The sequence below is a fragment of the Anomaloglossus baeobatrachus genome, chromosome 7, assembly GCF_048569485.1.
Source record: "Anomaloglossus baeobatrachus isolate aAnoBae1 chromosome 7, aAnoBae1.hap1, whole genome shotgun sequence".
NCBI classification, from domain to species: Eukaryota; Metazoa; Chordata; class Amphibia; order Anura; family Aromobatidae; genus Anomaloglossus; species Anomaloglossus baeobatrachus.
Genome location: NC_134359.1, coordinates 203,448,554 through 203,471,755, shown reverse-complemented (window position 1 = coordinate 203,471,755; position 23,202 = coordinate 203,448,554). Strand labels below are relative to the sequence as shown.

The window sequence follows — 23,202 nt, the reverse complement described above, 5'->3', positions numbered from 1 at the left end:
CCGTGGTCAGGACCAGCCAGTTCACTGGGAGAAAAGATCTCCCCTTCGATAGGGATGAGGACCGAAGCCACCACCGGAGTGCATACCTGACTGAAGGCGTCAGGTGAAGATGTTTGTCCAGGGAGAAGGGGCTCTTGTCCCAGGCAGCTAGAAGGACTAGCTGCAGTGGGCGGAGGTGCAGTTGAGCAAAAGGTACTGCCTCCATAGCCGCCACCATCCTGTCGAGCACCTTCATGCTGAATTGAATGGAGCGAGACGGAGGACGTAGAAGGCAGCGTACCGCTTGTCGAAGAGCGATTGCCTTGTCCTGAGGGAGATAGATCAAGCCCCGACGGGTGTCCAGGGACATGCTCAGGAAGGTGATGGATCGTGCTGGGACCGGGGATGATTTGTCTAGAATCAGTAGCCACCCTAAGCGGGATAGGGTGTCCAAGGTGATCTGTACGCTGGTTGAGCTGTCGCGTAAGGAGGGGCCTTGATGAGGAAGTCGTCCAAGTAAGGGAGAACGACTACTCCCCTGGCGTGAAGGACGCTCATGGCGGCCGCCATGATTTTGGTGAAGACCCTTGGTGCTGTGGCAAGGCCGAAGGGTAGGGCTACGAATTGAAAATGGGAGTCCTGAACTGCGAAGCGGAGGAACTTTTGGTGATCTGGAGCGATGGGTATGTGCAGGTATGCATCCTTGATATCTATGGAGGCGAGGAATTTCCCTTCGAACATGGATGCAATAATGGACCTTAGGAACTTTGGGGGCTTTGAGAGAAGGAACCGACTCAGGGGTCTGGTCCGAAATTCTATGTGGTAACCGGAAGACACAAGGTCTTGCACCCATTTGTCGTCTGAGGCGGCAGCCCAGATGTGTTGAAAAGAGCCGCAGTCGACCCTCCTACAATGAGTTTGTCTTCCGTGGCGCAAAGGAGCCATGAGGGGGGAAAACGTCGTGGACGAGTCTCCCTAGTCCTGGACTGTTTCGGTCTAGGCTGCCATGACAAAGTGGGTTTCGGGGAGAGCTGAGAAGGTCGGTCCCTGTGTAGTCCGCGGCTAGTGGCGGGGGCAGAGCGGGATGTCAATCAACCAAATGAGTTCTGAAAGGAGCGGAACGAGGACTGTGGACGTTTGGTGAAGGTCGTCCTGGGCTTCAGCTGGGGAAGGGAGGTACTTTTTCCTCCCGTGGCGTCAAAAATGAGCTTGTCCAGACGTTCGCCAAACAATCGGTCTGGAAAAAAGGGAAGGCCCGTGAGAGACTTCTTGGAAGCAGAGTCCGCTCGCCATTGTTGGAGCCAGAGAGCTCTACGGATGGCTATGGGATTTGAGGCGGCAAAAGCTGCGTAGGTAGCAGCATCAATGGAGGCCTGCATAAGATACTCAGCGGCAATTTGAGCTGTTACCTCTGTGACGGAATGAGGGAACTCCTCAAGCGAAGTGTTAAGGGAGTCTGCCCATACCGAGATCGCCTTTGCGACCCACACAGAGGCAAAGGAGGGCGAGAGGGAGGAACCCGCAACCTCAAAGGCAGAGCGGGCGAGGTGCTCCACCTGTCTGTCTGTCGGGTTCTTGATGGAGGAACCATCGGGTAACGACAGGAGAGTTTTTGTGGCAAGGCGAGAGACCGAGGGGGTCGACCGAGGACGGATCGGCCCAGCCCTTAGGGGCAGGTGGGGCAAAAGGGTACCGGGAGTCCATGAGTTTACGGTTACCGAAGCGCCTGTCAGGCTTCTACCTTTGCTTTGTGAGGATATCCTGAAACTCTGGGTGATCAGCGAAAACCTTTTGGGGTTTCCTTGCCCTCTTAAAGGAGACCACATGGTCAGTGGTAGTGGATGGGGGATCCTCCACATGCAGAGCTTGGTTGATTGCTGCTATAAGGGAGTCTATTGCAGTTTGAAGATCTGGGGAGGGTGAAACCAAGGAATTATCCTGGTACAAACAGCATTCTCCCTCCTCCAGCTCTTCAGAAACCGTGGAGCGTGTGGGAGAGCATGCCCTGTGTGCTCCCGAGGGAGAGCCCGCTGGAGACACCCGGCCGTGTGCTCTTCTCCTGATCCCTGCAACCGGTGAAGCATGTGCCCGGATTACCTCAGAAGGATCCTCCATAGGGGTATACTCAGGCTGAGTTCCGTCCAGGGACCCAGAAGGGTGTGGAGGACGATATTGCATAGCCAGCACCAGGTTCTGTGACAGTTTTTCCATGGATTAAGACAGAAACTGTGCCCATTCCGGTGGGCTGGGAGCCCTAGGCTCTGGGCTGACGGTTGCGGCGGCGGTGGTGGCAGGGGGGTCTTGGGGAGCTATAGGGACACAGGACTCACAGAGAGAAGAGGTGTGTTTATGTGGTAACTCAGCGTGGCAGACAGTGCAGGCTGAATAATAGACTATGTGGGCTTTAGCACTCTTAGTGCACTTAGAATTCTGCATGTTCCTAATAGGAGTATGCCAGGAGGGGGAGCAATGCTCAGCAGAGCTACAAGTGAAGCAAGCACCTTACCCAAATCAGCCTATGGCCCTGTCATCAGGAAGGATGAAGCTCTATGGAGATCTTCGCACGCATTCCTGAGGGGGGCGGGGCTTATTGCGGCCGCGGTGGGCGGGGCTTAGCGCTAAGAGAGCGCGAAGATGAAGTCAGTGTGCCCCCCCCCCTGCTGTAGGTAGTAAAAAACGGCGGGAAGGGAGCTTCTGATAGTTTTCCTCCCTCTCCCTCCAGTCAGCACACAGCTTGTCACTGGTGGTTATCAGCCGGCTTTTCTGCTAAAGCAAATAAACAGAGAAAGAAGGGAATTTTGTTACTTACCGTAAATTCCTTTTCTTCTAGCTCTTATTGGGAGACCCAGACGATTGGGGTATAGCTACTGCCTCCGGAGGCCACACAAAGCACTACACTAAAAAGTGCAAGGCCCCTCCCCTTCTGGCTATACCCCCCCGTGGTATCACGGGTTCTCCAGTTTTAGTGCCAAAGCAAGAAGGAGGAAAGCCAATAACTGGTTTAAACAAATTAACTCCGAGTAACATCGGAGAACTGAAAAATCGTTCAACATGAACAACATGTGTACCCGCAAACAACAAAAACATCCCGAAGGACAACAGGGCGGGTGCTGGGTCTCCCAATAAGAGCTAGAAGAAAAGGAATTTACGGTAAGTAACAAAATTCCCTTCTTCTTCGGCGCTCTATTGGGAGACCCAGACGATTGGGACGTCCAAAAGCTGTCCCTGGGTGGGTAAAGAAATACCTCATGTTAGGGCTGCAAAACAGCCCTCCCCTACGGGGGTGTCACTGCCGCCTGCAGGACTCTTCTACCTAAGCTGGCATCCGCCGAAGCATAGGTATGCACCTGATAATGCTTGGTGAAAGTGTGCAGACTGGACCAGGTAGCTGCCTGGTACACTTGTTGAGCCGAAGCCTGGTGTCGTAATGCCCAGGACGCACCCACGGCTCTGGTTGAGTGGGCTTTTAGCCCTGAAGGAACCGGAAGCCCCGCAGAACGGTAGGCCTCTAGAATTGGTTCTTTGATCCATCGAGCCAGGGTGGCTTTAGAAGCCTGCAACCCCTTGCGCGGACCAGCGACAAGGACAAAAAGTGCATCGGAACGGCGCATGGGTGCCGTGCGGGAAATGTAGAGTCTGAGTGCTCTCACCAGATCTAACAAACGTAAGTCCTTTTCATACCGGTGAACCGGATGAGGACAAAAGGAAGGCAAGGATATATCCTGATTAAGATGAAATGAGGATACGACCTTAGGGAGAAACTCCGGAATGGGGCGCAGCACTACCTTGTCCTGGTGGAACACCAGGAAGGGAGCCTTGGATGACAGAGCTGCCAGCTCAGACACTCGCCGAAGCGATGTGATCGCAACGAGAAACGCCACCTTCTGTGACAGGCGAGAAAGGAAACTTCCTTCAGAGGCTCGAAAGGCGGCTTCTGGAGAGCAACTAATACCCTGTTGAGATCCCATGGATCTAACGGCCGCTTGTACGGGGGTACGATATGACAGACCCCCTGTAGGAACGTGCGCACCTTAGAAAGACGTGCTAGACGCTTCTGAAAAAACACGGATAGTGCCGAGACTTCCCCCTTAAGGAAGCCGAGCGACAAGCCCTTTTCTAACCCCGATTGCAGGAAGGAAAGAAAAGTAGGCAATGCAAATGGCCAGGGAGACACTCCCTGAGCCGAGCACCAGGTTAAGAAAAACTTCCACGTTCTGTGGTAGATCTTAGCAGAGGTGGACTTCCTAGCCTGTTTCATGGTGGCAACGACCCCTTGGGATAATCCTGAAGACGCTAGGATCCAGGACTCAATGGCCACACAGTCAGGTTCAGGGCCGCAGAATTCCGATGGAAAAACGGCCCTTGGGACAGTAAGTCTGGCCAGCCTGGTAGTGACCACGGTCGGCCGACCGTGAGATGCCACAGATCCGGGTACCACGATCTCCTCGGCCAGTCTGGGGCGACGAGTATGACGCGGCTGCAATCGGATCTGATTTTTTGCGCAGTACTCTGGGCAAGAGTGCCAGAGGTGGAAACACATATGTGAGCCGGAACTGCGACCAATCTTGCACTAAGGCGTCTGCCGCCAGAGCTCTGTGATCGCGCGATCGTGCCATAAATGCCGGGACCTTGTTGTTGTGCCGAGACGCCATTAGGTCGACGTCCGGCACCCCCCAGCGGCGACAGATTTCCTGAAACACGTCCGGGTGAAGGGACCATTCCCCTGCGTCCATACCCTGGCGACTGAGGAAGTCTGCTTCCCAGTTTTCTACGCCCGGGATGTGAACTGCGGATATGGTGGATGCTGTGTCCTCCACCCACATGAGGATTCGCCGGACTTCCTGGAAGGCTTGCCGACTGCGCGTCCCTCCTTGGTGGTTGATGTATGCCACCGCTGTGGAGTTGTCCGACTGGATTCGGATCTGCTCTCTTTCTAGCCACTGCTGGAAAGCTAGTAGGGTAAGATACCCTGCCCCGATTTCCAGAACATTGATCTGAAGGGTGGACTCCTGCTGAGTCCACGTCCCCTGAGCCCTGTGGCGGAGACAAACTGCTCCCCACCCTGACAGACTCGTATCTGTCGTGACCACTGCCCAGGATGGGGGTAGGAAGGATCTTCACTGTGACAATGAGGTGGGAATAAGCCACCATTGCAGAGAGTCCTTGGCCGTCTGGGAAAGGGAGACTTTCCTGTCCAGGGAGGTTGACTGCCCGTCCCATTGGCGGAGAATGTCCCCTTGCAGTTGGCGCAGATGAAACTGCGCAAAGGGAACTGCCTCCATGGCTGCCACCATCTTCCCTAGGAAGTGCATGAGGCGCCTTAAGGGGTGCGACTGGCCTTGAAGGAGAGACTGCACCTCTGTTTGCAGTGAACGCTGCTTGTTCAGCGGAAGCTTCACTATCGCTGATAGAGTGTGAACTCCATGCCGAGATACGTTAGTGATTGAGTCGGTGACCGATTTGACCTTGCCAAATTGATGATCCACCCGAAAGTCTGGAGAGTCTCCAGCGTAACATTCAGGCTGCGTTGTCATGCCTCGAGGGAGGGTGCTTTGACGAGTAGATCGTCCAAGTAAGGGATCACCGGGTGTCCCTGAGAGTGCAAGACTGCTACCACTGCTGCCATGACCTTGGTGAACACCCGTGGGGCTGTCGCCAGACCGAATGGCAGAGCTACGAACTGAAGATGGTCGTCTCCTATCACAAAACGTAGAAAACGTTGGTGCTCCGTAGCAATTGGCACGTGGAGATAGGCATCTTTGATGTCTGTTGAGGCAAGGAAGTCTCCTCGAGACATTGAGGTAATGACGGATCGGAGGGATTCCATCCGGAACCGCCTGGCGTTCGCATGCTTATTGAGCAGTTTTAGGTCCAGAACAGGACGGAAGGAGCCGTCCTTTTTTGGAGCCACAAAGAGATTGGAGTACAAACCCTCGCCCTCGTTCCTGAGGGGGGACAGGGATCACCACTCCTTCTGCTCTTAGAGCGTCCACCGCCTGCAGCAGGGCATCTGCTCGGTGGGGAGGTGGGGCCGTTCTGAAGAATGGAGTCGGAGGACGAGAACAGAACACTGTCCTGTGCACGTGAGCACAATGTCCGTCACCCACCGGTCTGTGACCTGTGGCAGCTAAATGTCGCCAAAGGCGGGGGAGTCTGCCATCAACCGCGGATGCGGAGAGAGAGAGAGAGCTGAGAGTCATGAGGAGACCGCCTTGGTAGCGGTTCCTCCGGCTGCCTTCCTTGGGCGTGATTGAGCCCGGCCGGAATCTGAGCCCGTCTGAGGTTTTGTAGCCCTTTTGCACGAGGACAATTGGGACCTGCCCGAGCTTGGGAAGGACCGAAACCTCGACTGTACTTTTAGGACAGCATTAATAGGGTAAGTCGCAGTGCAGACATTGCGGAGTTACGGACGCCTCTGCGGTACAGATGTACATGTGCTCAAGGCCAGCTGCGCAAGAACAGCTGAAAAGGTTAGGTTGCCTATACGGCTGTGAATGCCGGAGCAACCGACACGCCGATAGCCTCCTAGACAGATTTCAACCAGAGTCCATCTGTCTGTGAATGGCATCTTTAAGTGAAGCCCCATCTCCAGTGCAACTATGGCTCTAGACGCAAGCCTGGAGATTGGAGAATCCACCTTTGGACCCTGGGTCCAGCGCTTGACCACGTCAGGGGAAAAGGGATAACGTGTATCTTAAAAACGTTTGGAGAAGACGCTTATCTGGTAAGCGTGGTGTTTCTGGACTGCTTCTCTGAAGTCAGCGTGGCCAGAAAAATACTCAATATCCGTTTGAGATACTGAAAAGGGACTTCTCCTGCTGTGAAGCTGACTCCTCCGCTGGGGGAGCTGAGGGAGAAGGATCCAACCTTCCATTGATGGACGCTATAGGATCATTCCGTATGGCGTTACCATCCGGTGTATCCGGATTGATAGCGATGTCAGGATCAAAGTCCTGGAGAGCTGCCTTATCATACAGAGAGTCCTCCTGGGACCCCCCCGTTCCAAATGAGGTTGGTCAGGAAGATTGCCCATGGCCTGTCTGGACTGCAAGTCTCTATCTTATGACAATATATCTGTCGAAACTGCAACTCCGTCCCTGTCCTTGGACAGGGATGACAGGTGGTTTCTTTGGCCACGACTAGTAGAGACCCCGGCAGACGAAGTGCTAGAGACCCCGGCAGACGAAGTGCTACAGGGGAGCATGCACACAATGGGACGGTGTCATGAACAGCATCCCATGTAGTAAAAACAGCACTGAAAATCTGTGTTGCTTTTTTGCCGCTGCCGACTAGCCATCTAGAAGTATATAGCCAAGATTGGTGACCGTACAGTGCAATGTATAGCATACAAGCATAAAGTACAAATGAACACTGCAGCACAAGCAATACAAGCAGCATAGAAGCCTGTGCCCTGGCACCTCTGCTCTTCTGCTGCTGTAGACTAGTCATCTAGGGGAATATAGCCCAGAAGAGTGACCATACAGTGCAATGTATAGCATACAAGCACAAGTACAAATGCACACTGCAGCCCATGCAATACAAGCAGCATAGAAAAAAAACCTGTGCCCCAGCACCCTTGGTTTTCTGCTGCTGTAGTCTAGCCATTCCAGGAGAATATAGCTAAGACTAGCGACTGTACAGTGCAGTGTATAGCATACAAGCATAAACACAAATGAACACTTCAGTACGTGCAATACAAGCAGCCTAGAAAGCCTGTGCCTTAGCACACCTGCTTTCCTGCTGCTGATGTGTCGCTCTCCAAGCGGGCATATAGCGACCTATGCAGTTAAAATACACATGTACACACTGCAGTATATATTGGGGTCAGCACTATGTGTGCCGCTTACCGCCCGCCTATAAGCGGGTGTATGGTCGCCACCGTCCTGCCTGGTTGCCGAAAGTCCGAGCTCGGACTGCAGTAATGGCTGCCGGCGTCTTCCCCAGCTCGTGTGAGGAGGGGCGGGCCGTGGGCGTGCCCCAAGTCAGAGCGGGAATCCGGCGTCCGACAGTGTGCAGTGAGAGGGCTGGAGCATGTAAATAAGGCTCCAGCCCTCGGCGCTGCTGATTGCTCAGCGTCTGTCCCCTTCCCTGAGTGACAGGGAGGGGGCGGGAACGAAGCGGCACTAGGCCGCAGAAGCCGGGGACTGGATTTATAAGCGCCGCCGCCGTAAAAGCGCGGTCGGCGCCCAGTCCCCGGCGAACTACAAGTCCCAGCCGCGCCGCCGCTCCCGGAGCGTCCGGCGCGGTAGTTCCCAATACACAAAGTCACTCAGCAAAGCTGCAGTGACTGTAACCCTTTACTGTCCCCGGCGCACTAGCACACCCAGCAAGTCTGGAGTGTGCTGTGCCTGTGTGTACGGGGACACAGAGTACCTGTAATGGTGCAGGGCCATGTCCCTGAACGGTACTCCAGCTCCGTATCCAGCAGGTTCAAATGGGTCTGTGGATGGAGCCCGGCGTCAGAGCTTTGAGGCCGGCAGGATCCCACTTCCTCAGAGCCCCCCAGGGGGATGTGGAAGGAAAGCAGCATGTGGGCTCCAGCCTCCGTACCAGCAATAGGTACCTCAACCTTACAACACCATCAACGGGTGAGAAGGGAGCATGCTGGGGGCCCTATATGGGCCCTCTTTTCTTCCATCCGAAATAGTCAGCAGCTACTGCTGACTAAAATCTGTGGAGCTATGCATGGATGTCTGACCTCCTTCGCACAAAGCTTGAAAACTGGAGAACCCGTGATACCACGGGGGGGTATAGCCAGAAGGGGAGGGGCCTTGCACTTTTTAGTGTAGTGCTTTGTGTGGCCTCCGGAGGCAGTAGCTATACCCCAATCGTCTGGGTCTCCCAATAGAGCGCCGAAGAAATAAACAGCGTGAGTCCCTGAGCTCTGTGCACTCCCCCTGCCACCAGGAAATTATCTGTGCAGATTCTCTGCAAACAGGAGTGACTTCCCCCTCCTCCAGCCAGCAAGCTAGAGAAAAGTTAACCCTGTGTGTTCAGGATCCTTCTCTCCTCCTTGCACCCAGCAAGGGACTTTCTGATAATAAATACTGTAGATGTCCTGGGAGCCTTCCCTGCAGCGTCTTTTCTCCCTTTGTCTGGGAAACCAGTCAGGGGGGATCTCACCTTAAACACTGCTTTCCAGGCAGTGAAAATAGCAGATTCAGCTTGCTGTGTCCAGTCACGCCGGTGCCATATTCAACTCAGAGCCTGCAAAGAGGGGCTGAGGAATTGGTGCCATATTGAACTCAGAGCCTGCAAACAGGGGCTGAGGAATTGTGCTATAGGGGCATAGGCCTCTACCCTGGGCTTTGGAAATTCGGTGTCTGTGGAACCCGTCGTCCAGCCCAGGATCCAGCGTCGCAGGTGGGGGTACGTGGAGGCGACACTCCACGTTCCCGCCCGTTGATGGTAGTGGGAGATCGGTCCCAAAAGGAAACCGTCGCCCTCAAAAAATAACAAACCTTGAAAGGAAGTGCCTCCTACAGACACTAAGCTAAAATTGAGGCTGCCTGGCCTGGCCAGGGGGTGTATACTGCAGAGGAGGAGCTATGCTTTTGCATCTACTTAGTGTCCTCCTATGGATAGGCAGCATAACACCCATGGTCCTGTGTCCCCCAATGAGGCGTCAGAGAAAAAAAAAATAGCATTTTATTGCATAAAATAAGTATTTAATCACCCACCAACTAGCAAGAATTCTGTCTCTCACAGACGTATTATTTTTTTGTTAAGAAACCCTCCTACTCTGCACTCATTACTTATTAATTACCTGTCCTTAAGCTCAATCACACTCCAACCTCTCCACCATGGCCAAGACCAAAGAGCTGTCTAAGGATGCTAGGGACAAAATCGTAAACCTACACAAGGCTAGGATGGGTTACAGAACAATAGGCAAGCATCTTGGTGAGAAGGCAACAACTGTTGGCGCAATTATTAGAAAATGGAAGAAGCAGAAGATGACTGTCAATCATACTCGGTCTGGGGCTCCATGCAAGATCTTGCCTCGTGGGGTAAGGATGATTCTGAGAAAGGTGAGGAATCAGCTCAGAACTACACAGGACAACCTGGTCAATTACCTGAAGAGCGCTGGAATCACAGTCTTAAAGATTACCGTTAGTTATACATTACACAGTCATGGATTAAAATAATGCAAGGTCACCCAGCTCATGCCAGCACTTGATCAGGCTCGCTTGAAGTTCACCAATAACAATCTGGATGATCCAGAGAAGGCATGGAAGAAGGTCATGTGGTCAGAGGAGACCAAAAGAGAACTCTTTGGTATCAACTCCATTAGCTGTTTTTGCAGAAAGAAGAAGGATGAGTACAACCCCAAGAACACCGTCCCAACCATGAAGCATGGGGTGGAAACATCATACTTTCTGCAATGGGGATAGGACATAATGTTTGCACAGTATTGAAGGGAGGATAGATGCAGTCATGGATTGTGACATTTTGTTAGCGAACAACCTCCTTCCCTCAGTAAGAGCATTGAAGATTGGTCGTGGCTGGGTCTACCAGTATGACAACAACCCAAAACACACAGCCAGGGCCACTAAGGAGTGTCTCCGTAAGAAGCATTTCAAGATCCTGGAGTGCCCTAGCCATACTTTAGACCTGAACCCAATAGAAAATCTTGGGAGGGAGCTGAAACTCCATGTTGCCAAGTGACAGCCCCGAAAGCTGAAAAATCTGGAGAAGATCTGTTGGAGGAGTGGACCAAAATCCCTGCTGCAGTGTGTGCAAACTTGATCATGAGCTACAGGAAACGTCTGACCTCTGTAATTGCAAACAAAAGGTTTCTGTACCAAATATTAAGTTCTGGTTTTCTATTTTATCAAATACTTATTTCCTGCAATAAAATGTAAATTAATGATTTAAAAATGATACAATGTGATTTTTTGGATTTTTTTAATTCTGTCTGTCACAGTTGAAGTGTACCTAAGAAATAAAATTACAGACCTCTCCATTCTTTGTAGGAGGGAAAACTTGCAATATCAGCATTGTATGAAATACTTATTTTATCCACTGTCTATTACGCATGCAAAAAAGAGAAACGCAGCTTCCTCCATAGCATGACAGCTTTATAATGAAGCGATGAATTCAAGTAATTACATAATGGGGGGGGTTACCTTAATTCCATAAGGGTGATTCTTTCAATAGCTTGTGAGACAACTCCTTCCTTCTGCTCTTGTGAAGATGAAGACTGATAACAATACAAGGAAGAAGATCTGACTTTACATGGACCTTTTTATTTCCACCCACAATAATGACAATTTGCAAAGGTGTAAAATTTCATGTATTAGCCAGCCATGTGACAACCTGACCATATCACTAGCCTGCAGAAACAATATTGCTGGAATTAAAGGGGTTGTCCACTATTGGACAAATCCTTATTAAATGACCCCAGGGTGCTGCACAAAGTAAAAAAAAAAAAAAAAAAAATAAAAAATCTTTACTTGCCTTCCAGACCGGTAGCTCCTGTGCTCTCAGCCTCACAACCCTCTCCTATGATCTCTTAAAACATCAACTTCTACCTGCCTGTTATAGTTTATTACTACCCTGGTCTGTTGCTTTGTCCCTTGTACCCTGAATAGCCTAGTATTTCATTCTTGACCTTGGCTCGCTGTTAGTTTACTCATTGCCTCCTGATTCTGTCTTTGACATCTTGGTAATGACCTGGCTTGATAACACTTCTTTCTGCTGACTCTCTCCACAACCCAGCAGCCACTCCATGGTTGTAATTCTTGCATCAGTACAGATTCCATCGTAAGGGGATGAAGGGTGAAGACCAGGGTTCCACTGGGACCTGCAAACCGAAGTTGCTTGTGCAAAGCCTATTCATGGAAGCCCTATTAAGACCTACTATGCTACCATTAACAGATTCTACTGCCAAAATGACCGCTGCAGCCAATCATTGGCAACTGATCAGCTGAAGCCTTCATATTTCCATCTGAGCAGAAGAAACTCTTGTCTTTTGCTTGGATGTACTGCAGCTATTAGCCATATCCTTTATGGAGGTTGAGTCCTATTTCTTAATGCATGTTTTTACATTAACTATTGAAGCCCTTACCCTCTAAAGTAAAGATTCTGCAACTATCTGTGGTTTTATTGACCGTTTGTTATAGATATGTATGTGCTAAAATCATCAATATTCTGCTTTATGTCCAAATCAGTTGAAACGATTAATTCTTTTTCAGCAACATAGATACAAAGCTTAGCAGCGGCTCATTACCTCTAGTCTGCTGCTCGCTCTTCCGACCGCCTCATTCTCCAGTTGCACAGCACTTATAACTTGATGAGCTGAATACTCCGGGTCTTTACTTTCTGCAATCTGTTTCCTTGTTGCAGATAGTGGTCTCTCTCTCCGACTAGCTGGTCCTAAAACAGAAGAAAGTATTGTTTAGGTTCAAAAACTGGCCGAAAAGAAACGTAAGAAAATAAGAATTAGGTGTAGATGAAACTTCACTTCTATAAAGGATAATGGCATTATCTTACAATGTAATTCCTACAGAGTGATCCTGATCTTAGAAGTGTCCATACTCCATAGCCAACCCTCAACCCACAAAAATAAAAAGGTCGGCAAATCCCACTGAAATGGGGGCTTTACTCTGTAATGAAGTTTTGTGTTTTTTTCCCACTACTGACTATCAACAACTTGTTTGAATTTGTGTTTTTATTCTTTTAAAAGGGGTTGTCCATTACTTTATCGCCCTGTCACATGGGTGTTAACCGATCCAGACAGGTGCTTTTTGAATACGATGTGATTATCTAAAATGCTTCTGTACAAGCATGTCTCTGCGGGTCACACCGATTTCCTTCCGAGCTGCCCCTTTTCAAGTCTCTAGATTCAGGCAGACCTTTGCGAAGACCTGACACAATCAGTGCCCGAGGGGACAGCACTTCATCCTGCGCTTATTAAAACGGTTAATACACTGTAGTCTCAGCATACAAAGCGCAGATGAATCGTGTCTGTGGAGCTCATGGTCAGAATTCAGTGTATATAAAGGATGAAGCACTGCGCCCTCATGTGCTGAGTGTGTCACCGGGAAGAGGGGAGGATTACACAGAATGGCACAAGAAAGCAGTGCATACAAATAATGGACCGAGTGACCCGCAACAACAAGCTTGTATAGGAGAATTGCAGGTATTAACACCATATTAAAAAAATGCTTGTCTGGAGTTGTTAGCACACATGGTGCACGGTTATACAGTAGTGGACAAACTCTTTAAAAGGAACGTGTCACCAAGTCTATGCCTTCCAATATGAGAAGGGAGTATAACGAAGAGGCCAAGACCCCGATTCCAGCAGTGTGTCACTTACGGCTCACTCACAGGAGCATATAACACGGCAGAGTGCCATCCGATGCTTTATACAGGGCTATACTATGCGGCACAGCAGATCTGCGTTTTATATCTCATGCCAGCATGCTGCAAGCGCCTCAACTAATTGGATCAGGCACACCCATACAAGTCTATAGTAGCGTGGGAAACATCGGACTGCACTGGTGACATCCGAGATAATCTATATATAATTGCCTTATTCTGTCTGTCTGTCTTGCTCCAAAATTGTGTCCTTACCGTGACATGTCCTTACGGTGACAAACAGCGGATTGGCCGCTGGGCTCGCCATGGCGCCGCCCCCCCCGCACGGATTGGCCGCTCGCCCCGGCTCCTCCCCCCGCACGGATTGGACACTCGCCTCGCCTTAGGTCCGCCCCCCCCCACACGGATTGACCATGTCCTTACGGTGACAAACAGCGGATTGGCCGCTGGGCTCGCCATGGCCCCGTCCCCCCGCACGGATTGGCCGCTCGGCTTCACGGATTCGCCATGGCCCCGCCCCCCCGCACGGATTGGCCGCTCGGCCTCACGGATTGGCTGCTCGCCTCGGCTCTTCCCCCCGCACGGATTGGCCGCTCTCCTCGGCTCCCCCCCCCCCCCGCACGGATTGGCCGCTCGCCCAGGCTCCGCCCCCCACACGGAATGGCCTCTCGCCCCAAGGTGAGCGCATCAAGGTCCTGCAGCGGCGGAACACACACACGCACAAACATGAGAACAGACACACACACACACGCACAAACATAAGAACAGACACACACACACACACACACACACACACACACATCCACATCAGATCACACTCACTCTCACACACACATCAGATCGCATCCACACACTCACAACATCCCGTGATACGCTTGCTTTTCGGCGGCGATACTGTGCAGTGACCTTCCAGGACCTGCCGGAGGATCACATGGCCGGAAGCATCTGGTATCTCCGGATGTTGTGATTGTGTGAGCGCGTATGTGCGATATCGTCAGTGTGTTTGTGTGAGTGTATGCGATCGGATGTGTGTGAGTGTGTTCTGATGTGTGAGTGTGTGTGTGTGAGTGTATGCGATCAAATCTGTGAGTGTCAGCAGAGGAGCACGGCGTGCAGCATAGCTGCTGGGACCGCCCACAGGTGGGCACAGGGAGAAGTGGGGTGTGTGTGATTGTATGCGATCAGATGTGTGCGTGTTTACTGTCTGATGTGTGACTGTGGAGCACGATGGGGGGTGCGCAGCATGGGGGATGGAGCACGATGGGGGGTGCGCAGCATGGGGGATGGAGCACGATTGGGAGTGTGCAGCATGGGGGATGGAGCACAATGGGGAGTGCGCAGCATGGGGGATGGAGCACGACGGGGGGTGCGCAGCATGGGGGATGGAGCACGTTTGGGAGTGCGCAGCTTGGGGGATAGAGCACGATGGGGAGTGCGCAGCATGGGGGATGGAGCACGATGGGGAGTATGCAGCATGGGGGATGGAGCACAATGGGGAGTGGAGATGAAGCACGATGGGGGGTGCGCAGCATGGGGGATGGAGCACGATGGGGGGTGCGCAGCATGGGGGATGGAGCACGATGGGGGGTGCGCAGCATGGGGGATGGAGCACGATGGGGGGTGCACACCTCCCCCCCAAACAAACACACACACACACACACACACACACACACACACGCACTGCACAACACACCACACACTGGGAACCACAAACACTGCCCTACACAGACACCCACACACACAGACAACGCCGCACACACACAACACCCAACACACAAACACCGCGGCACACACAAATATACGCACATACCGCACAACACACACATTGCACAAAACATACCTCCCCCCAAAACACACACACCCCACACCCACACAAACCGCGCAACACACACACAACGATACAGACACACAGCGCTCCACAAATGACACACAACGCAACACACAAACAACACCGCTTTCACACCCCGCCACACCCAAACAACACCCAGAACATGTACAGCCCCTACACAAACACTTGGTAACTACAGACAACATCTATATATATAACAAAAATCATACATTAACTACACAATACTTAAATTCTAGAATACCCGATGCGTAGAATCGGGCCTCCTTCTAGTAATAAATAGTGGAGAAGATGGAGAGATTACGTTCTTCATCTTCTCCGCATCTGTGATCCGATTCTCACATGCAAGAGAACTGCAGAACAGTATAATGACACTTGGATCACAGAGGCTGAGCCGAGTGTTATTAGCACATCCAATGCTGTACACTAGTTGGACACCGGCCTTACTGGGACATTTGTAGATGTGAAAAATAAAATAACTTATCTGCTGCAGCTTTGCTAGACCTCTCAATGATTAGCTCCTGCTTTGTAATTCTCAATATAAAAAAGACTGAAACTAATCCCACCCCCACCCGTGATTGACAGATTTCTGCCTACATTGTGCACAGGCAGAAATCTGTCAATCACGGGTGGGGGTGGGATTAGTTTCAGTCTTTTTTATATTGAGAATTACAAAGCAGGAAAAGAAAGCTGCCAATTCTGGATAACCAGAACTCATGAATATCAATTAAGCCAATTACTGAGATGACTAGCAGGGTTTCAGCAGTTAACTTGGTGTTTTATCAAAACTAGGGGTAGTAAAATAGGATAGGGAGGTGGACCGTAAATTCTATCTGAGAAAACAAATCTAAAGTTATCTGCAAGTGGTGGTTGGATGAGTGTCTCACCCTGTGGTCAAGTATTCTCAAAAAACAGGTGGAAGAGTGTGCCCCTGCCTTTATAGGAATAGGATCCCGGCAGAAAGGTTGTGTAGGAAGAAATGCAATGTAGATAAGGGCTTGTACACTCAGAGATTATTATTTTATATACATACATATATATCTATATATATAATTGCACACTATGAAGAAAAAGACATGGATCGCACATCCCAAAAATACATTGATCTAAAAGCCGCTAGGCAAAATATTAAATAGAACATGAGGTTCTTTTGTTACCATTCTGATCAGATTGTATTAAGCCCACTGCCACGTCACGGCAAACCTCTTGAGTGGGTCCCTAACCTGACCTTTTTGTGTGGCACCGTGCACCGACCACCGCCGTAGCGACAAAGCGCCAGCAGGGCGGGCGACCTGGCGCCTCACAGCACCCATGCTGCAAGGCAAAGCCCCCAAGGCTCCAGGCCGCGCCGCCCCACCGACACCACACCACCACAACAGCAGCCACCACACAGCACCAGCACACAGTGAGAGGAGCTGTGCACTCACCTCCCACTGGCTCCCATATGTGAACTGGGAGCAAAAAGAAGGCTGACCCCTCTTGCAGTTTCCTGCTGATTAAAATCACCTGTGCCAAATGGGGAGAGTGCAGATCCAAGCAAAAAAAAGAGGGGGATAGAATGTTGTATAACACACTATGAAGAAAAAGACATGGATCGCACATCCCAAAAATACATTGGTCTAAAAGCCGCTAGGCAAAATATTAAATGTGTGGTGGCTGCTGTTGTGGTGGTGTGGTGTCGGTGGGGCGGCGCGGCCTGGAGCCTTGGGGGCTTTGCCTTGCAGCATGGGTGCTGTGAGGCGCCAGGTCGCCCGCCCTGCTGGCGCTTTGTCGCTACGGCGGTGGTCGGTGCACGGTGCCACACAAAAAGGTCAGGTTAGGGACCCACTCAAGAGGTTTGCCGTGACGTGGCAGTGGGCTTAATACAATCTGATCAGAATGGTAACAAAAGAACCTCATGTTCTATTTAATATTTTGCCTAGCGGCTTTTAGATCAATGTATTTTTGGGATGTGCGATCCATGTCTTTTTCTTCATAGTGTGTTATACAACATTCTATCCCCCTCTTTTTTTTGCTTGGATCTGCACTCTCCCCATTTGGCACAGGTGATTTTAATCAGCAGGAAACTGCAAGAGGGGTCAGCCTTCTTTTTGCTCCCAGTTCACATATGGGAGCCAGTGGGAGGTGAGTGCACAGCTCCTCTCACTGTGTGCTGGTGCTGTGTGGTGGCTGCTGTTGTGGTGGTGTGGTGTCGGTGGGGCGGCGCGGCCTGGAGCCTTGGGGGCTTTGCCTTGCAGCATGGGTGCTGTGAGGCGCCAGGTCGCCCGCCCTGCTGGCGCTTTGTCGCTACGGCGGTGGTCGGTGCACGGTGCCACACAAAAAGGTCAGGTTAGGGACCCACTCAAGAGGTTTGCCGTGACGTGGCAGTGGGCTTAATACAATCTGATCAGAATGGTAACAAAAGAACCTCATGTTCTATTTAATATTTTGCCTAGCGGCTTTTAGATCAATGTATTTTTGGGATGTGCGATCCATGTCTTTTTCTTCATAGTGTGTTATATATATAATTGCCTTATTCTGTCTGTCTGTCTGTCTGTCTGTCTGTCTGTCTGTCTGTCTGTCTGTCATGCTCCAAAATTGTGTCCTTACGGTGACACAAAGCTGATTGGCCGCTGGGCTCGCCATGGCCCCGCCCCCCCACACGGATTGGCCTCTCGCCCCGACTCTCTGCAGGCCCCGCCCCCCTCACGCAATGCACGCTCGCTCTGGCCCAACTGACACGGAGCTCCGACTCCCAGGTGAGTACACACACATCAGATCACACTCACTCTCACACACACCTCACACATCACATCCACACTGTTACGGTTGCTGCGAGCACTGGAGACTAAGTCCAGATTTCTTGCTACTGCACATGTGCGAGCGCTGGAGACTAAGTCCAGATTTCTTGCTACTGCACATGTGCGAGCGCCGGAGACTAAGTCCAATCTTGGAGCCATTGCACATGTGCGGGTGACATCATCGCTGACACGAGGTCACATGTCTCTGACACCTTCTATGCCGATTGGTCGCTGGTCATGTGCTTGTGACGTCTTGCTCGGTGATAGGCCAGCATGACGTCACTCCTGTCGTTCTGGCAGCGGATTGGCTCTGGTGTCCTCCATCTTGGATGAGGCACAGAGTCTATATAAGACCCTGACACATGCCGCATGGTGCTCAGTCCTCTTGGTTCATGCATATGAGTAGACGCTCTGTGCGCGTTCCTCTAGGCATTCCTCTGTCTATGCTAGGTGAGCGCTACCGGCAGGGTAGCGTTCTTATACCTTACAGCTTCGGCTGCTGTCCGTATCCTTACCTCTTAGGGGAGCGGACATAGGCAGGTGCCTGAGGCACATGGTCTGGCTGGGCCTTGTGATTCTACTCGTAGGTGGACGTTGCCGCTAGGGTAACGTTCCTTATACTGCGTCTGGCAGTTGTTCGTATCCTCGCACACTAGGGGAGCGAACAGAGGTAGGAGCTTTGTGCGGCTTACGCTGCTGTTCGTCTCTTTTGCACCACTAGAAGAGCGGACCTAGGCAGGTGCCATATCTAGTGGTTCGTGTCCTCGCACACTAGTGGAGCGAACGCAGGTAGGAGCTTTGTGCGGCTTACGCTGCTGTTCGTCTCTTTTGCACCACTAGAAGAGCGGACCTAGGTAGGTGCCATTTCGCACACATTGCCTTTGTCTCTGTGATTATTAACAGAGATCATTCCACACACCCTCCAAGTAAGGGAGGAATTGCTTTACTTTCTTATTATATCCTTCTGTGAGTTAACAGAGGTATCGCACTCTGCCATAGTCTGCAGCAAAGTCTTTGCACGGTGGACCCTGACTGTCTGATACTCCTTTCGGTTATTATCAGACAGCCCCCCGTAACACACACACTCACAACATCCTGGGATATTGCTTGCTTCTACACCGGCTCCGTCACGATCCCAGCAGCGCCAGACATAACCTTGCGATGCTGGGATCTTCACGGAGCCCGTGAACGCTGGTAACCATTATACACATCGGGTAACTAAGGTCCCTTGGTTACCCGATGTGTATCATAGTTACCAGTGTACACCGGCTCACACTCACTCTCACACACACCTCACACATACATCACATCGCATCCACACACTCACAGCATCCGGCGATATCGCTTGCTTCTCGGCATCGCTACTGTGCTGTTGTGACCTTCCAGGACCTGCCGGAGGATCACATGGCCAGAAGCATGTGGTATCTCCGGATGTTGTGAGTATGAGCACGTGCAATATCATCAATGTGTGTGTGCGTGAGTGTATGCGATCGGGTGTGTGTGAGTGTATGCGATCGGGTGTGTGTGAGTGTATGCGATCAGGTGTGTGTGAGTGTATGCGATCGGGTGTGTGAGTGTTGGCAGAGGAGCATGGCGTGCTGGAGGAGGCTGGGAGGAGAGAGGCTGATCCTGGGGAAGGCTGGGATGGAGAGGCTGATGCTGGGGACAGAAAGGCTGATGCTGGGATGAGAGAGGCTGATGCTGGGATGAGAGAGGCTGATGCTGGGATGAGAGAGGCTGATGCTGGGATGAGAGAGGCTGATGCTGGGGACAGAGAGGCTGATGCTGGGGACAGAGAGGCTGATGCTGGGGACAGAGAGGCTGATGCTGGGGACAGAGAGGCTGATGCTGGGGGGAGAGAGGCTGATGCTGCGGGGAGAGAGGCTGATGCTGCGGGGAGAGAGGCTGATGCTGCGGGGAGAGAGGCTGATGCTGCGGGGAGAGAGGCTGATGCTGAGAGGAGAGAGGCTGATGCTGCAGGCAGAGAGGCTGATGCTGCGGGTAGAGAGGCTGATGCTGGCGCAGCATGGCGGATGGAGCACGTTTGGGAGTGCGCAGCATGGCGGATGGAGCACGTTTGGGAGTGCGCAGCATGGCGGATGGAGCACGTTTGGGAGTGCGCAGCATGGCGGATGGATCACGTTTGCGAGTGCGCAGCATGGCGGATGGAGCACGTTTGGGAGTGCGCAGCATGGGGGATGCAGCACGATGGGGAGTGCGGAGTATGGCGGATGGAGCATGTTTGGGAGTGCGCAGCATGGCGGATGGACCACGTTTAGGAGTGCGCAGCATGGCGGATGGAGCACGTTTGGGAGTGTGCAGCATGGGAGATGGAGCACGATGGGGGGGGTGCGCAGCATAGGGGATGGAGCACGATGGGGGGTGCGCTGCATGGGGGATGGAGCACGATGGGGAGTGCGGAGTATGGCGGATGGAGCACGTTTGGGAGTGCGCAGCATGGCGGATGGAGCACGTTTGGGAGTGCACAGCATGGCGGATGGAGCACGTTTGGGAGTGCGCAGCATGGTAGATGGAGCACGATGGGGAGTGCGCAGCATGGGGGATGGAGCACGATGGGGAGTGCGCAGCATGGCGGATGGAGCACGTTTGGGAGTGCGCAGCATGGCGGATGGAGCACGTTTGGGAGTGCGCAGCATGGTGGATGGAGCACGTTTGGGAGTGCGCAGGATGGGAGATGGAGCACGATGGGGGGTGCGCAGCATGGCGGATGGAGCATGTTTGGGAGTGCGCAGCATGGCGGATGGACCACGTTTGGGAGTGCGCAGCATGGCGGATGGAGCACGTTTGGGAGTGCGCAGCATGGGAGATGGAGCACGTTTGGGAGTGCGCAGCATGGCGGATGGAGCACGTTTGGGAGTGCGCAGGATGGCGGATGGAGCACGTTTGGGAGTGCGCAGCATGGGGGATGCAGCACGATGGGGAGTGTGGAGTATGGCGGATGGAGCACGTTTGGGAGTGCGCAGCATGGCGGATGGAGCACGTTTGGGAGTGCGCAGCATGGCGGATGGAGCACGTTTGGGAGTGCGCAGGATGGGAGATGGAGCACGATGGGGGGTGCGCAGCATGGCGGATGGAGCACGTTTGGGAGTGCGCAGCATGGCGGATGGAGCACGTTTGGGAGTGCGCAGCATGGGGGATGGAGCACGATGGGGAGTGCGCAGCATGGCGGATGGAGCACGTTTGCGAGTGCGCAGCATGGCGGATGGAGCACGTTTAGGAGTGCGCAGCATGGGGGATGCAGCACGATGGGGAGTGCGGAGTATGGCGGATGGAGCATGTTTGGGAGTGCGCAACATGGCGGATGGACCACGTTTGGGAGTGCGCAGCATGGTGGATGGAGCACGTTTGGGAGTGCGCAGCATGGGAGATGGAGCACGATGGGGAGTGCGCTGCATGGGGGATGGAGCACGATGGGGAGTGCGGAGTATGGCGGATGGAGCACGTTTGGGAGTGCGCAGCATGGCGGATGGAGCACGTTTGGGAGTGCACAGCATGGCGGATGGAGCACGTTTGGGAGTGCGCAGCATGGCGGATGGAGCACGTTTGGGAGTGCGCAGCATGGCAGATGGAGCACGTTTGGGAGTGTGCAGCATGGGAGATGGAGCACGATTGGGAGTGCGCAGCATGGCGGATGGAGCACGTTTGGGAGTGCGCAGCATGGGGGATGGAGCACGATGGGGAGTGCGCAGCATGGCGGATGGAGCACGTTTGGGAGTGCGCAGCATGGCGGATGGAGCACGTTTGGGAGTGCGCAGCATGGCGGATGGAGCACGTTTGGGAGTGCGCAGGATGGGAGATGGAGCACGATGGGGGGTGCGCAGCATGGCGGATGGAGCACGTTTGGGAGTGCGCAGCATGGCAGATGGAGCACGTTTGGGAGTGCGCAGCATGGGGGATGCAGCACGATGGGGAGTGCGGAGTATGGCGGATGGAGCACGTTTGGGAGTGCGCAGCATGGCGGATGGACCACGTTTGGGAGTGCGCAGCATGGCGGATGGAGCACGTTTGGGAGTGCGCAGCATAGGGAATGGAGCACGATGGGGAGTGCGCTGCATGGGGGATGGAGCACGATGGGGAGTGCGGAGTATGGCGGATGGAGCACGTTTGGGAGTGCGCAGCATGGTGGATGGAGCACGTTTGGGAGTGCGCAGCATGGCGGATGGAGCACGTTTGGGAGTGCGCAGCATGGGAGATGGAGCAAGATGGGGAGTGCGCAGCATGGCGGATGGAGCACGTTTGGGAGTGCGCAGCATGGCGGATGGAGCACGTTTGGGAGTGCGCAGCATGGCGGATGGAGCACGTTTGGGAGTGCGCAGGATGGGAGATGGACCACGATGGGGGGTGCGCAGCATAGGGGATGGAGCACGATGGGGAGTGCGCTGCATGGGGGATGGAGCACGATGGGGAGTGCGCTGCATGGGGGATGGAGCACGATGGGAAGTGCACACCTCCCCCAACACACACACACACGCGCGCGCGCACTGCACAACACAGCACACACACACACACTGGGAACCACAAACAACTGCCCTACACAGACACCCACACACAGACAACGCTGCACACACAAATATACGCACATACCGCACAACACACACATTGCACAAAACATACCTCCCCCCAAAACACACCACACACACACAAACCGCGCAACACACACACACAATGCTACAGACACACAGCGCTCCACAAACAACGCAACACACAAACAACACCGCTCTCACCCCCCGCCACACCCAAACAACACCCAGAACATTTACAGCGCCCTACACAAACACTTGGTAACTACACACAACAACATCTATATATATATATATATATATATATATACACAGTTAGGTCCAGAAATATTTGGACAGTGACACAATTTTCGCGAGTTGGGCTCTGCATGCCACCACATTGGATTTGAAATGAAACCTCTACAACAGAATTCAAGTGCAGATTGTAACGTTTAATTTGAAGGTTTGAACAAAAATATCTGATAGAAATTGTAGGAATTGTACACATTTCTTTACAAACACTCCACATTTTAGGAGGTCAAAAGTAATTGGACAAATAAACCAAACCCAAACAAAATATTTTTATTTTCAATATTTTGTTGCGAATCCTTTGGAGGCAATCACTGCCTTAAGTCTGGAACCCATGGACATCACCAAACGCTGGGTTTCCTCCTTCTTACTGCTTTGCCAGGCCTTTACAGCCGCAGCCTTCAGGTCTTGCTTGTTTGTGGGTCTTTCCGTCTTAAGTCTGGATTTG

At 52.5% G+C, this 23,202-nt stretch overlaps 1 protein-coding gene across 2 annotated transcripts in view; it reads right to left on the bottom strand.

Moving 5' to 3' along the window:
• Positions 1 to 23,202, bottom strand: part of KATNIP (katanin interacting protein) — a 379,833-nt gene that overhangs the window by 284,941 nt on the left and 71,690 nt on the right. For both annotated transcript variants that reach the window (XM_075317875.1, XM_075317876.1), the window contains exons 10-11: positions 12,209 to 12,354; positions 11,106 to 11,179 (exon numbers count right to left, since the gene is read on the bottom strand). In XM_075317875.1, the coding sequence (XP_075173990.1) occupies positions 11,106 to 11,179; positions 12,209 to 12,354 (220 nt within the window). The remainder of the gene's footprint in view (positions 1 to 11,105; positions 11,180 to 12,208; positions 12,355 to 23,202) is intronic.